Below are 15397 nucleotides of genomic sequence, written 5' to 3' on the forward strand. Positions count from 1 at the left end.
AGGCCATGAGAGCTGTGAGTGCCTCCACATGTGTACTGGACCCGTGCCCCTCCTGGCTGGTTGCTAACAGCAGGGAGGTGACCCGGGGCTGGATCCAGGCGGTTGTTACCGCCTCCCTTCAGGAGGGGGTCTTTCCCCCCGCACTTAAAGCGGCGGTGGTGAGACCCCTCCTGAACAAACCATCTTTGGATCCAGCCGTTCTTAACAATTATCGTCCAGTCTCCAACCTCCCCTTTGTGGGGAAGGTTGTTGAGAAGGTGGTGGCCTTTCAGCTCCAACAGTCCTTGGAGGAAGCTAGTTATCTTGACCCATTCCAGTCCGGCTTCAGGCCTGGCTACAGCACAGAAACCGCTTTGGTCGCATTGACCTATGACCTCTGGAGAGCCAGGGACGGAGGCTACGCCTCCATCCTGGTTCTCCTTGACCTCTCAGCGGCTTTCGATACCATCGACCATGGTATCCTTCTGCGACGACTGCGGGAGGTGGGGGTGGGAGGCACTGTTTTGCGGTGGTTCTCCTCTTACCTCTCGGACAGGTCGCAGACGGTGTTAGTTGGAGGGCAGAGATCGACCCCTAGGCCCCTAACATATGGGGTGCCGCAGGGTTCGGTCTTGTCCCCCCTACTTTTCAACATCTACATGAAACCGCTGGGCGAGATCATTCGGCGGCACGGGATAAAATACCACCAGTATGCGGACGGTACTCAGTTGTATCTGTCCGCCCCGTGCCAACTCAATGAAGCGATGGACGTGATGAACCAGGGCCTTGAAGCTGTTAGGGACTGGATGAGGGCTAACAAACTCGTGCTCAACCCAGATAAGACCGAGTGGCTGTTGTGTTTCCCTCCCACTAATTCGGCAAGTATTCCATCTCTCAGGCTGGGGGGTCAAACACTACGCCCCTCAGACAGGGTCCGCAACTTGGGAGTCCTCCTGGACTCACAGCTGACTTTTGAACACCATTTGTTAGCTGTGACCAGGGGGGCATTTGCCCAGGTTCGCCTGGTACACCAGTTGCGCCCCTACCTGAACCGGGAGGCTCTCACAACAGTCACTCGTGCCCTTGTGACCTCTAGGCTGGAGTACTGCAATGTGCTCTACATGGGGCTGCCCTTGAAGAGTATTCGGCGACTTCAGCTAGTCCAGAATGCGGCCGCGCGAGCGATTGTGGGTGCACCCTGCTTCACCCACATAACACCTATCCTCCGCGAGCTGCACTGGCTACCTGTCGATCTCCAGGTACACCTCCATGAGTTCTATTTTCGACCTCCATGGACTTCTACAGCATTGCTGGCTGAAAACAGGCCTTGCGAGCCCCCCACCACCCATTTCTGGCTATCAGAGTGCTGAAGGAAGCCATGGAGGCTGAAAATGGGCCACTCGGGGGCCCCACAACCCACTTTGCCTTCTTTACCTTCTCTTTAGAAGCATCTCCCAACCAGAACTAGGTACCCTCCAAGATTGGGTTATCCCCCCCCTCCCCATATTTCCACCCAAATATTAACCAGGCTTAACTCTGCATAGCTTCTAAATCCAGATAAGGAGAACCAGATGCTAAGCTTTGAACTACTGAAATAAGTATTATATCTAATCCTTGAGACTGCCTCGGGAAGCTGACCGAATTTTTCACATTTAATTCATTTAACATTTGTTCTTTTTTTCTTCTCCAAAGATAGTGTCTAAATCATTTGGCAGCAGCATAATGCCATAAATACAGTTGTGTCAAAACTGAGCAGGACCCAATACAATGTCTATATCCATGATGGCACATGTAGGCCACCTGATTTTCGGCCTTCCAGAAGCCTTTTTTGCGCTCCCCAGGATTCAGGAAAGAGGGCCTCTGGAGCCCGGGAGAGGCCATTTTCGCCATCCCAGAGGCTCAAGGAAAGCCTCCGGAGCCTGGAAAGGGAGTTCTGGAAGTTCCATTTTTCACCCTCCCCAGGCTCTGGAGGCTTTTCTTGAGCCTCTGGGAAGACAAAAATGGCCTCCCGGGCTCCAGAGGCCAGAAACATGCCCTTTTCCGAACTTCCAGAAGTCCTGTTTTTCTCCCTCCCCAGGCTCTGGAGGCTTTCCTTGAGCTTCTGGGACGGTGAAAAAGGGCTCCCTTGGCCCTCCGGGAGCCGGAAACATGCTAGTTTCAAAACTTCCGGAAGTCCAATTTTTTGCCTTCCCCAGGCTTCAGAGGCTTTCCTTGAGCCTCTGGGACAGGGAAAATGGCCTCCTCCGGACTCCGCCTCCTGGTGCAAAAAACAGCAGGTATTTCCGGCCTCCAGAGGGCCTCTGGAGTTCGGAAACAGGCATGTTTCTGGCCTCCAGAGGGGCTACAGAGCCAAGCCTCCAGAGTCTGGGGAAGGCAAAAACTCCCCTCCTGCATGTGGGAGGGGGTCATGCGCACATGCACAGGTGGATGGGGCACATTGCATTGTGGGTGTGGAGCATGTACGTGCACACAATTTTGAGTGGAGCATGCTCATGCACACAATTTTGGCACATGTTTACAAAAAGGCATCACTTGTCTATATCAAGTTTCAAATTATTTTCTAAATAGAAACTCATTAAAAGATACATCAATTTTCGCGGCCTGTTTTGGCGGGCAGAGTGCTTCAGAACCACAAACGTTGGTCCAGGTTAGAACAGATAACCATTGAAACTACTTGGATTTTCTAAGTTTTTATGAACACAGCCATTGAACCCCTATATTCAAGAATTCTTGTACAAATCACAGTAGAAGTAGAGGATATATCTGCAAACATATACATATGCACATGCATGCATGCATGCATGCATGCATACATACATACATACATACATACATACATACATACAAGCAAGTTGTGGTTTTTTATCATCTCTTTTTCAGAATATGTGCCTACCAAAATACAATAACATGGATGGAAATGATGGCACTGGAATATAATTCCTTTTCTAAAATTATTTTAGTTGCTATTGATATTTCTATAATAAGTGGATGTTTTCTGAACAAGAGCATCATATATTTTTTTCTATGGTAGAAGAAACTACCACAACTGCTTACTTCAATCTAATGTTTAACATATCAAAAGCTATCGTAAAGCAGATGTTTATTATTACAGTCAAGAAACATTTCTTCAGAATCTACTTTATCCATTACCTCTCATTATAATAAGCAACTTTCAGGAACTGTAGTCAACTTGCATTTCATACCTTTGACTGCTTTCTGGTAACCAAGGAAGTAATAGTTTGCAAGATTCTTGGAGATATATTTGTCTAATTACAAGTTACCAATATATCAGGATTATATTCACCTCCAATATTGTTTATTACTGCACTTGATAGTCTAGTTCCTGTAAAGCCCTTGAACAAAGTAATCAATTATTGGATATTCTTTCTGGAAAATTAATGTGATGAAATTTATTCTTTTTTTAAAAACACTTGCCACTGCAATAGATAGTCTTCAACTTACAACCTCAGTTGGGATCAGAGTTTCCCTTGCTAAGCAAAGTGGTTATTAAGTGAGTTGAACCTGATTTTTCTGCTATAGTTGTTAAATGAATCACTGTAGTTAAGTGAATCATGTGATCATTAAGCAAATCCTGCTTTCTCCTTTGATCTTGCTTGCCAAAAGCCAGCTAGGAAGGTCACAGTTGGCAATCACATGACCCTGGGCTTCTGCTACTCTTATAAAAACATGCCATTTGCCAAACACCCAAATTTTGATCATGTGATCATGAGGATGTTGCAACAGTTGTAAGTATGAGAACCAATCATGGTTACTTTTTTCAATGTGTTATAACTTTGACCAGTTGCTAAATGAATGGTTGTAAATCAAGGACTACCTATATAATTTTTATAATTATCTGCTGTTTGTAATTGGTTTTGTCATTTTTTTTTAGCTTCTTGAATAGTAGGTTTACAGATTTATTTATTTATTTTTACAAAGACTCAAATCAATGGTTTTAGAATGCCATGACAACACAGTTTTATAACTTTCTGTCTTCCTTCATGAGGCAAGTTTATAGAATAATTAATTGTATAATACCAGTACTCGCTCATGTCAAATTGCTTCTTCAATATTATAGCATATCATTTATATTGTCTTCCTTTTTTTCTAGAATTTTAGCCTTTATTCACACTAGAACTAATGTTAATTGCCAACAAGACATTTTGAAGCAGCAGAATTTCATATATCAACTAAATTTGCAGTTTCACAGTGATAATCAATAAAATATCCACAGCCATCACAAAATACCATCCTACAATCCCCCATAGTCACATGATTGCATTTTAGATGATTGGTATCAAGTTTATGGTACAACTAGGTTCCTTTGTAGTTTAAAAGAGTCTTCTAGAAACCAATTGTTAGCTTTGCCAGATAAATACAAATTAACAGAGTTGGAAGGGACCTTGTAAGTCATCTAATCCAACCTCTCACCCAAGCAGGAGACCCTACACCATTTCTGATCGATGGCAATCCAGTCTCTTCTTAAAAGCTTCCAGTGATGAAGTTCCCACAATCTCTGAATGCAAGCTGTTCCATTGGTTGATAACTTTCACTGTTAGAAAGTTTCCCCTTATTTTTAGGTGGAATCTCTCCTTGTTCAATTTCCATCCATTATTCCTTGTCTGGCCTTATCGTGCTTTGGAAAATAGCTTGACCCCCTCCTCTCTGTGGCAGCCCCTCAAATATTGGAACATTGCCATTATGTCTCCCCTAGTCCTTCTCTTTACTGGACTAGCCATTCCCAGTTTCTGTAACCATTCTTTATATGTTTCAGCCTCCAGTCACCTAATCATTTTTGTTGCTCTTCCGGGCACTTTCTAGTGTCTCAACTTTTTTTTTATAGTGTGGTGACCAAAACTGGATATAGTATTCTAGGTGTGGTCTTACTAAGGCTTTGTAGAGTGACATTAGTACCTCAGTTAAACTTGATTGTATCCCTCTGTTAATACAGTTTAGGATTGCATTGGTTTGTTTGGCCAATGAATCTACTACCATATGGCAGGTATTGGCAACCCACGGCAGCTTCCTGTTCTCCACCCCAAGAAAACATGAGTCTCTCCACAAAGCTGTGCAGCTGAAGCCCCCTTAACATTTTCTTCACACTGCCTGTGACTGGCTTCTTTTTGTGGTTCCGAATCCTTTGTGGGCAGCTCAGTGTCATCGCAGTCCCTTTCATGTAGGCTCAGGAAGGAGTGGAATGGAGAGTTGCCTTGTCAGCTCCGTGCATGCGTGCGATGGCCAGCTGACTTCGGCCTTTTTTTTTTTTTTGCCCATTTTTCGCCCTCCGGAAGCTTCTCTGAAGGCCGAAAAACCACCCAACGCACAAACTGGAAGTTTGGGAACGGACTTCTGGTTTGCACATTAGGCCGTTTTTTTGTGCTCCGGAGGTTGAAAAACGGCACTATGGGCAAACTGGACATCACCGTTCCCAAACTTCTGGTTTGCCCGTAGGGCTGTTTTTCACCCTTCAGAGGCTTTAGGGAAACATTCTTAAACCTCCGGGTGGGATGTTTTCGCTCTCCCCAGGCTCCTAGAAAGCCTCTGGAGCCTGGGGAGGGCGAAAAAAGCATGCCAAAAGTGGGAGGGAGGGTGCTGGTCATGCGTGCAGGGTTGCGCGCGTAACATTATGGGTCTGGGCATGCCCATGCAAGACCTCCCCTGTACTCCCCTGCTTCTTTACACTTGTGGGAGCGCCAGAAACTGAAAGTCCACTTGGGGAGTATGTGTGTACCAGGAAGATGATCTTCCAGTTTCTGTGTGCACATGTGTATCAGCCAGCTGGTTTTCACATGCACGTGTGAGACAGAAGACCAGGTGGCCAATACGCATGCACATGCCAGAAACCGGAAGATCGTTTTTCCGGCACACACATGCACACTGGATGGCTGCTCTTCTGATTTACGGTCGTGCATGCACATTGTCCAGCTGGTGTCCATGCACACATGCACACCAGGCGGCTCTTCTGATTTCCTGCACGCACATGTGCATGTACATTCCCGTTTCAGCACTTGGTGCCAAAAAGGTTCACCAACACTGCCTGGCATATTGATTTATCTTATAGGATTCAAAGTTGCTTGGCTGCAGTTGTGTTGCATGGGGATGGGAAGGGAGATGTGACTGAGGAATCTCATTCTCCAGTTTATGTGAGAAGGCATATGGAAGTTTATTTTGGGAGGTTGGAACATATGAGATGTAAAAGTCAAAGCAAAGGAAAAAATGGGTCTATACATATTTGCCTAGAATGGGCTGGTGCTTCCGGCAGGTGCCCTTATAGTTGAAAGGCAATTTTACTGCCAAAAGCTTTTTATTGATAACTAGCTGATAACCCAGCGTTGCCTGAGTATTTATTTATAGGAGGGAAATGTCTGGACCAAATGTAATTTCTACTGTTGTATTTTCCCCCTTACCAGAGTGAGCCTGTACTGTAAAGCCATTAGCATGGCAATTCCACCTTGCTGTACAGTAGAAGCCATTTTAAGTCACAACAGGCTGTATCTTAACAGAACAGACACCCCGCAGTATTTTTTTCCAGAGAGTAAGTCATCTGTGTATCAAGTTTGGTAGAAATTGCTCCAGAGTTATGCTGGAACATACACACACACACACAACAAAGGCACTTTATATACATACATACATACATACATACATACATACATACATACATACATACATACATACATATCGGAGGGAGGGAAAGAGAGAGAAATACAATACAATACAATATATAGATGTCATAATTTCATTCCGAATGTCTCAAGCAAAATGCACATGGACATAACTGCCTACTCCCTCTTTCTCTAAATTGCCATATTTGGTGCATTTGTTTGCATTCCAAAGCTGTGGGGGGTCAGTATGATAGAGGAGGGATTGAGAAATAAAAAGCCGTTTTAACTCTTAAAATGTCACTTGTTCTTGGGTTGACCCGGAGAATTGTAGGTCTTTCTTGCAAAACTTAGTAATTTTGCAAGCTCGGCAAATTTACTTTCTCTACTGTTCTATATTTTTGAAATTAGTAATTTCCCAAAGAACTGGAATTTCTTTAAGTCCAATTATGTCTGTATTGTCAATAATAAATTTAATATTAAAATGCTGCTGTAATGCTTGGTCTATGCTCTTCTTCCTAACAGAGTGATCAACAACATTCCTTGGAACATTTCTTAATTTGCAACTCATGTATCAATCCTATAAACTGTATCAATTTCTGTCTTGATTTTTTTCCAATCTAGGAAATTAGTTTAATAATCTTTTCTCTTATATATTCGCCATGTACTTCTGAATTGCTGTAAATATTAAATAATTTTTTCTCTCAATTCCAGTAATGCCAAGTAATCTAAATTGTTTTCCATCTATTTATAACTTCTCACTTACTTTCCAAAACTTGTACTTTGTCAATAATTTGCTTTAGATCTTCAGCCAATTTTCTACCGATTCTTCTGTCTTCACTTCTTTCATATCCTTTCTTTTTTTTCCCTGACACATCCTTCTTTCTTTTTAAAAGCTTTAAAACTTTTGGCAACTGGTGCAGTCATTTTTTAACCAAATGCCTCAAAAATTCTCCGCAATAAATCTAGTGAAATGCCCTTACCTGTAATTTCTCCTTCTAATCTTGCAGCTTTCCTTATGTTTGCCATTATGAGAAAGTGAAAATATGTCAATTACTACAATAAAGTGAAAGGCTTTTCCTTTTTGTCCGTTTTGCTTTTCTCTATTTTTAATACTTTGTCCCAGTTATCTCTCTGTAGTTTTATTCATACAGCTTGGCTCCTATTATCCTTGTCATCTTATTTTGGGAAATCCACCAATTATTTACTTTCTTTAATAATAAACAATCATTCACATAAAGGCCTGATCTCTTTGTCTGATTAATGTTATGATTTTGAAAAGCACTTTCATTAAAAAATATTTTGTTTTGTAAAATTACTGTCTTGTTCATTTAAAACTTTCTTGAATCACAATCTTGTTTTTTGCTTTTAAATTAAAATTGTTTAAAGAAGCTTTTTTAATTTCAAAAAGAACACAACTCACTGAGAATCTTTGTTCTTCTCTGTCTTTTGCAATTTCTCTCTCCAATTGCAAAATAAATATGCAAATGTGTTTCAGAAAGTAAGGTTTTTGCCATCATATGTCCATAAAGACCGCACAGCAACAGTTAGGGGACATTGATAATTCCCATGGCTCCACAGGTCTCATTCAATCACAAGAAGCTCATTTACTCTACTTTGCTTATGAGGAGCAGCTATCCAGAGCATAAATGGGCGCTCCTCTCATCTCTTCTTACTTCAGAGATATTTTCATCAGCCAGTTGAAATATCTAACTTTCCATAGTTCCTTAACCTTTTCTTTGCTGCTGAGTCAGCTAAGTTTTTTCTGTATACTTTTATCTAGAATTTAGCTAATGCCCATTTGGATTTCTAAATATATTTATAGAAAAAACTGGGGGAAAGGTTTTCTTAATAGACAATTTTCTTTAATCTAGACATAAAGTTAGCATGGCTTATGTTCTTGATATTGAGAATAATACAGCTTTAAAAAAATTGAGTCATGCTCTTTACATTATTTTGCTATAGTTCTAAACAATATGTTTGATTTCAATTATATACATGGGTTGATAAAATTATTTAAAGGAGTTTCATGTTTTTATGATGTGTATAATCCTGTTGTCAATTGTGACTATGCATGTACCTGTGTTTCCCTGAAAATAAAACCTGGTCTTATTTTTTGGGGGGGCAAAATAAGCACTAGGGCTTATTTTTGGGATTGTCTTATTCTCCCCCCTCCCCCAATGTACAGCAGTCCCACTTCTGCTTGCTCATGGCGGGGCAGGAGGCCATGCAGCATGCCAGTGCCTTTACCACAAGACAGAAGGAGTGGAGCTATCCCACGCATCCCACATTGGCTTACCTCAGGGCCCCAATAGACAGGCCAACCACACCCCAACACCTGCCTTGCTTCAAGGCCGCAGCCAAACACTCAGCCCCCTCCACTGCGGCCACAAGCAAGCAGAAGTGGGCCAGTGGACACGTGGGCTCCTACTGCACATGGGTGGTATCGCTGCAAGGCAGATTTTGGGGCTTGGATGGCCTGGATGTGAGGACCCTGAGGTAAGCCAGTACGGGGTATGTGGGGCAGCTCCACCCCCTTCATCTCACCTCATGTTGGCGGCAATCAGACAGAAGGGGAAGGTGGCCAGCTGTGCAGGCACTTAAGTAGGGCTTATTTTGGGAGTGGGACTTATATTAGGCACAAAAAATTGTGCTAGAGCTTATTTTGGGAGAGGTCTTATTTTTTGGAAACAGAGTAATTAAATGTTTTTTCATCCTTTTATAGGTGTACCCAGGACTGATGGTGACAGCTGGCCTTATACATTGGATTTTGAATATGCTGAATATAACTGTCCACATAAGAGATGTATGTGTGTTCCTTGCACCAGTTTTTAGTGGCCTTACATCAATTTCTACTTTCCTGCTTACCAGAGAATTGTGGAACCAGGGTGCAGGGCTTCTAGCTGCCTGTTTCATTGCTATTGTACCAGGTTACATATCACGATCAGTTGCAGGATCTTTTGACAATGAAGGGATAGCTATATTTGCACTGCAGTTCACATATTATTTGTGGGTAAGTACTATTATATACATTCTGCTTACTCTTCTTAAAATTTGAATATGCACAATAGTTTCAATTTGTTCTAATAGTCAGTAGAAATAAATATAGCTAATAACAGGTTTTCTATTCCACTGCTTTTCCTTTCAAAATAAAATGAATGAATACATATCTTTAAGATACAGTTCAAATATTTTTGTTGCATGATCAGTTGATTTTATAAGGTCTTTTTCTGATCTAGCAAAAATGGTAAATTCTAAAAAACATTCAAATAGAATATTTTGTATTTGCATGATTTGTCTTTTCTGTTATAATTAAAACTCGGACAACTTTCTTAGGTGAAGTCAGTGAAAACTGGATCTGTTTTCTGGACCATTTGCTGCTGTTTATCCTACTTCTACATGGTAAGTGGTAGAGTATCACTTGTATAATGGTCACATTTTAATTAGGACACTTTTATGAATAAATTAAGTATTAACAGAAGTATTTTAATTTGTTGAAAATTCAGATTTCATTTAATTTGAAACAATGCTGTAAACCGGGGATGTCAAACTTGATTTAATTGAGGGCCGCATCAGGGTTGCAATCGACCTCAGAGGACCGGGGGTGGGGCATGTGCAGGGGATGTGGGCATAGCACGGGACTTGGGGGGAAGCATCTGTGATGGCCAAGTGCTAAGGCAGGACTTCCCTGAGACCTTCCATCACTCTCATACAGGTAATCCACTTATGAATATAATAGAGCCTGCCAATTACATTTGTAACCCAATGATTCATTTGATTGAATCATGTTAAATGAACATGATCACTCCCTGCTTTTCCTAATGCATTTGTTAATCAAATGCACATGAGGTATCTCAGAGTGGGGAAGAGCATATAGGCCCTAATGCTGCAGCAGGCCATCCAAGGCCTCCCCAATCCACTGAGATACCTCATGCTCTCCTGGGGTCTCCACAATAGCTTCCACCCACCCACCCACCCATCCTGCCCCTCCAAGTCCTCACAGATTGGGCCTGCTTTGCTAGTGTCCCAGATTCCACTTACTCTTCTCCACCCCATTTCCCACGGATTATTTACTTTTTGAAGATCTCCAAAGCTCCAGAAGACGCTGACCCACTGGTAGAGAAGCTGTTTTATTCAGATAATGGTGAAGCTGTAAGAACATGAACTCTTAAGGAAAACATTTTTTGCCAGCTTCTGAGTAAAAGATTTTGAGTTGAGGCCAGTAGGCCTCTGGCAGTAGAAAAGGTCTCCTGCTTCAGGGATTAAGGCAGCAACAGCATCCAATCAACAAGGAGCTTTGTCTCGTCAGGCTGAAATGCAAGCCCCTTGTTGATTGGTTGCTACGCCCCAATTCCTGAAGCTGCTCTTTCGAACTAGCCAGTCAGCAGCAAGCAGGAGGCTGCTGGTTGCCTGCCAGACTGGGCCCAAACTAAACCTGCAGGCCCTCATGGCAGAGAAGCTGGTCTTTTATTCAGATGGGGAAAGCTGTTTTCCTTACAGCTCAAGTTCTTACAGCTTCACATGCTTCTGAATAAAAGACTTTAGCTACTCTGCCACATGGGACAGCCTCTTCTGGAGCTCTTTGAAAAGTAAATATAGTAAAGCCATGGGAAATAGGATGGGGAGGGCTGGATGTGGCCCATGGAGGCTCCATTTCAGCCTGTAGCAGGCCTGGATAGGCCTCCGGAGGCTCAAACGGAGCCTCGAAGAGCTGGATCCAGGCTATGGAGACTCCATTTCAGCCAGCAATGGGCCGGGGGAGATCTCAGGTGGCCCCTGCAGTGTGTTTTGGCTGGCAGAGTGCTGCAGGAAGCCATCCAGGTAAAAAAAAACAGGCCACTAGGGGAGCGGGGAGCAGCTAGCAGCGGCACCACAGGCCAGTCCTTTGCTATTTCCAGACTGGCCTCACAGCCCAGATCTAAGCACTCTGAGGGCGGGATCAGGGTCGCAGGCCTTGAGTTTGACATCCCCGCTTTAAACATTTTTTATGATAAGTTAGAAAAGCCTACATAATGCAGAGATTAGGTTTTTTTTTCCTTGTTCTTTCCAACATATGTTAGAAGCTGCATGACGGTTCTGTGCAAGATAAAAATAAAAAAGCAAGCAATACTATTTTCTTCTTTTCCTCTTCACCACTCCACTTTGTAGAGGGCAGAGGTATTTAAGGTATAAAGTAGACTAATGATAGCATAAATGGACACATCATTCTAAAAAACTTCAGTTTAGAAAATTGGTATGCTTCTATGTTATTGTGACTGTTCTTGTATATCTGAGTTAGCATTCTCAGCAGAAATGTGAAATAAGTTTTAATAAGGTCTCTACAAATTAATTAGTGACAGCTCTCAGTAGTGGGGTTGACCAGTAGTAAAACAAATAGTGAGGTGCTCTTACTCATAACAGCTGATTTTCTTCAGGAGTTTTAGAAAATTATTAAACAAGGGTCAACAAGGAATTGATAATAATTTAGTATTTTTAACCACTTTCATTCCCTTTGACTTGTTAATTATTGAATTATTGTTGAATTATTAAAAGAAAAAGATTTCAATTCTTTTTTCATAGCTATTTCATTAAAGTCATACTGTTCTATATTACAGGAAATACTGAACCTGCACTATTAAGATATAGTAAAAAAGCTTCAGTGAACTTTAGAAACATTGTAAATATTTTAAAAAGTGGTTATCAATTTTTTTCACTACAGATCCCTTTTAAATACCTTTTATGGTCATGGACCCCTAAAATATAACTTAAGATTTAAATGATAACTATTCTTCAAGTGTTCGTGGATCCACTGTGACCACTGGTTGAGAACCACTGATTTACAGCAAGCTTACAGAGAATTGTTATACGTGCTGCTGTTAAACTGTTTCACATCAGAAGTATTTCAAATAAAAATTATGGTAATAAATAATTTTAATAAAAATGCTAATAAATATTGGCATTTATTTTTTCTTAAAATTGCTTTGCTGGCAATTTCAGTTGCAAGAGATCACTGCTTTTCTATAATGGGAGATGCTAGGAAATATATAATGTAACAAGGCATAAGAATGCTAATAGAGATAAAATAAAAGCAAGTAGGTATAAACTTGTTCTTATAGGAACTGGAATAAATAATTAGAGTTACTTCTCAGTCTGAAAAGGTATGTCTTTAGTCAAACTAGTCATGCTTATCCCATCTCTTTGTATCCTGTTGTAATAATATTGTTGCTATCTTAGAGAAAATTGGCAATGTAGTAAAAATGAGAATTTTATTCCAGAATATTTTGGAAACGAAAGATAAACATAAAAGATGATAACATCCGGAATTTTTTGATGAACCAGTATTATTTGAATTTATAGAGTGCTGTAAACTGCACACAGAATAGAATAAAAACTGTGGCAGAAGATTGAAATATATCATTTTATGTAATACTTTTATACTAGCCTATTTTATATATTACTTAATCTGTTTTCTGCTGGAAGTTCTTCAATTTATAAATTCTTCCTGTGGTTCAAAATACCTTTTCATTATATGTAGCTTGAATTCTCAATTGTCAGTGACTCATGTTTATCAAGCTAACATTGTAAACATAAACTAAATCTTAATGCTTACTATATTTTTCACAGGTTTCTGCATGGGGTGGTTATGTTTTCATCATCAACCTTATTCCACTGCATGTATTTGTGTTATTGTTAATGCAAAGATACAGCAGGAGAGTCTATATAGGTAAGTATTTCAATATGATATTGGGTGACAAGTGCTTTTTCATTTCAGCTTTACTAGTGTTTCAAATGTCTATGATTTAAACACATTTGAATATATTAATGACAGAACAACAATTTTGAAATTTCTTTTGGTTTTTGTTTTAGATAATATATTTTAAAATAAAATGTTTATTAAATAAAAGAGTAACATAAAAATATATGAAGACCATTTAGAAAAAGAAGATATTTTGCCATTGCTGCAAATTTTGCAATTTTTATAAGCCATTCTTCCATTGAGGATATTTCAATTTTTTTACATATAAAACCTCACTACAATTTCATATATCAAACTAATCTTCCATAAATCTTTTCTAGTTGGCTGTTCATAAGTCCCAATAAAAGAAATCTCTGCTTTCATCTGAATATTATTATTTTTTTCAAATTCATTAAGTCATCATATGTATTTTTTGCTTTTTAGAGTTAACTAAAAGTTTCTTTTTACCCCCTAAATGATATCTTTGGTGATATAACAATATATTTTATTGGTAGTTCATTTTATACCATAGAAACTCTTTCCTAAATTATAGCATAATATAACTTTAGTCCTATTAATCATATTTTCTCTGATTGGTCTCCCTATATATTATAACTAAAACATTTAGCCCATTTTATCATGCAGTTTTTAACTTTAGCTTTCCCATTTCAAATATCAACAAGAGTTTATACATTTTAGCAGTCACACGTTCTTCATTTGTACATGATTCAGTTTTGATTTACCTGTTCCAGTTACCTTTTTATCCATCTTAACTCTCTCTCTCTTAATTGTGAATATGAAAACCATTCAAAATTAAATCCCTTTGGAGTCAACTTCATCTTAAAATCCCCAATGTTCTGTTACTACCAGGTCTTGATATTTTAAACATTTCTCTTTGCTCCCTGTTTCCTTTTTATAAAGTGTCTTATGTGCTGGAACCAACAAGGATATATGGGGGCACAGTCTGGATTTATTTCTGTCCCGTATTCTTAATATGGCATACATACCATAATATTTTTTTAAATCTACATTAACTTTTTTTTATCATACCACATGAATTTATTCCATCAATACCTCAGATAGTGTCCTAGTAGATCTAAACAATTATTTCTACAATTTGGCTCAAGTTTTCTTAATGGTACCCATATTTTCCCCAAAATAAGACCGGGTCTTATTTTCTTTTGAGCTCCTAAATAAGCACTTGGGCTTATTTTTGAGGAGTGCCTTTTTTCTTCCCATGTACGAGAGGCCCACTTCTTCTGCTTGCTCACAGCAGGGGAGGAGGCTATGCAGCTTGCCAGTGCCGCTATTGTGAAGCGGTGAGTGGAGCTGTCCCACATCCGGCTTACATCAGGGCCCCCACAACCAGGCCGGCTTACATCAGGGCCCCCACAACCAGGCCATCCAAACCCCAACACCTGCGTCACTTTGCAGACATAGCACCAACACACCACTTGGCCTCCAGTTCCATTGTGGTCCCGAGCGAGCAGAAGAAGTGAGTCAGCGGCCATGGGAGTTCCTGCACATGACTGCTAGTGCTGCCACCATAAGACAAGTGTCTGCCTGGCTGTGGTTCCCTAGAGCCGAGGTGGCACAGTGGTTAGGGTGCAGTACTGCAGGCCACTGTTATCTGCAGTTCAGCGGTTCAAATCTCACTGGCTCAAGGTTGACTCAGCCTTCCATCCTTCCATCCTTCCGAGGTGGGTGAAATGAGGACCCAGACTGTGGGGGCAATATGCTGACTCTGTAAATATGCTTAGAGAGGGCTGAAAGCCCTAAGAAGCGGTATATAAGTCTAACTGCTATTGCTAAGATAAGCCAATACGGGACACGTGTGGTAACTCCATAGTTCCCCTGCCTCGCCTCGTAGCTATGACACCACAAGCAACAAGTCAGAATGGGCAGACTCTTAAGTAGGGCTTATTTTTGGGATATCTTATTTTTAGCGAAATGAGATATATAACAAAAAGTATGGATTCCTAAAGCGACAGATACCATCCTGCAAATAGTCTGTCAGGGCTACACGCATAGAGATAATTTTAGATTCAGTCGTATCAGATAGTAATGAAATATTCTTTTCTAGTTATATAATCATGGAAAT

The 15397-nt window shown here is 40.6% G+C and overlaps 1 protein-coding gene across 1 annotated transcript in view; it reads left to right on the forward strand.

Moving 5' to 3' along the window:
• Positions 1-15397, forward strand: part of STT3B (STT3 oligosaccharyltransferase complex catalytic subunit B) — a 67227-nt gene that overhangs the window by 16859 nt on the left and 34971 nt on the right. Inside the window, exons 3-5 of the mRNA XM_087712898.1 lie at positions 9307-9594; positions 9918-9983; positions 13185-13284. Of these exons, the coding sequence (XP_087569024.1) occupies positions 9307-9594; positions 9918-9983; positions 13185-13284 (454 nt within the window). The remainder of the gene's footprint in view (positions 1-9306; positions 9595-9917; positions 9984-13184; positions 13285-15397) is intronic.

Source organism: Thamnophis sirtalis, unplaced genomic scaffold, assembly GCF_051295495.1.
Source record: "Thamnophis sirtalis isolate CommonGarterSnake01/CBP01778 unplaced genomic scaffold, rThaSir2_p1.2 scaffold_4, whole genome shotgun sequence".
Taxonomy (NCBI): domain Eukaryota; kingdom Metazoa; phylum Chordata; class Lepidosauria; order Squamata; family Natricidae; genus Thamnophis; species Thamnophis sirtalis.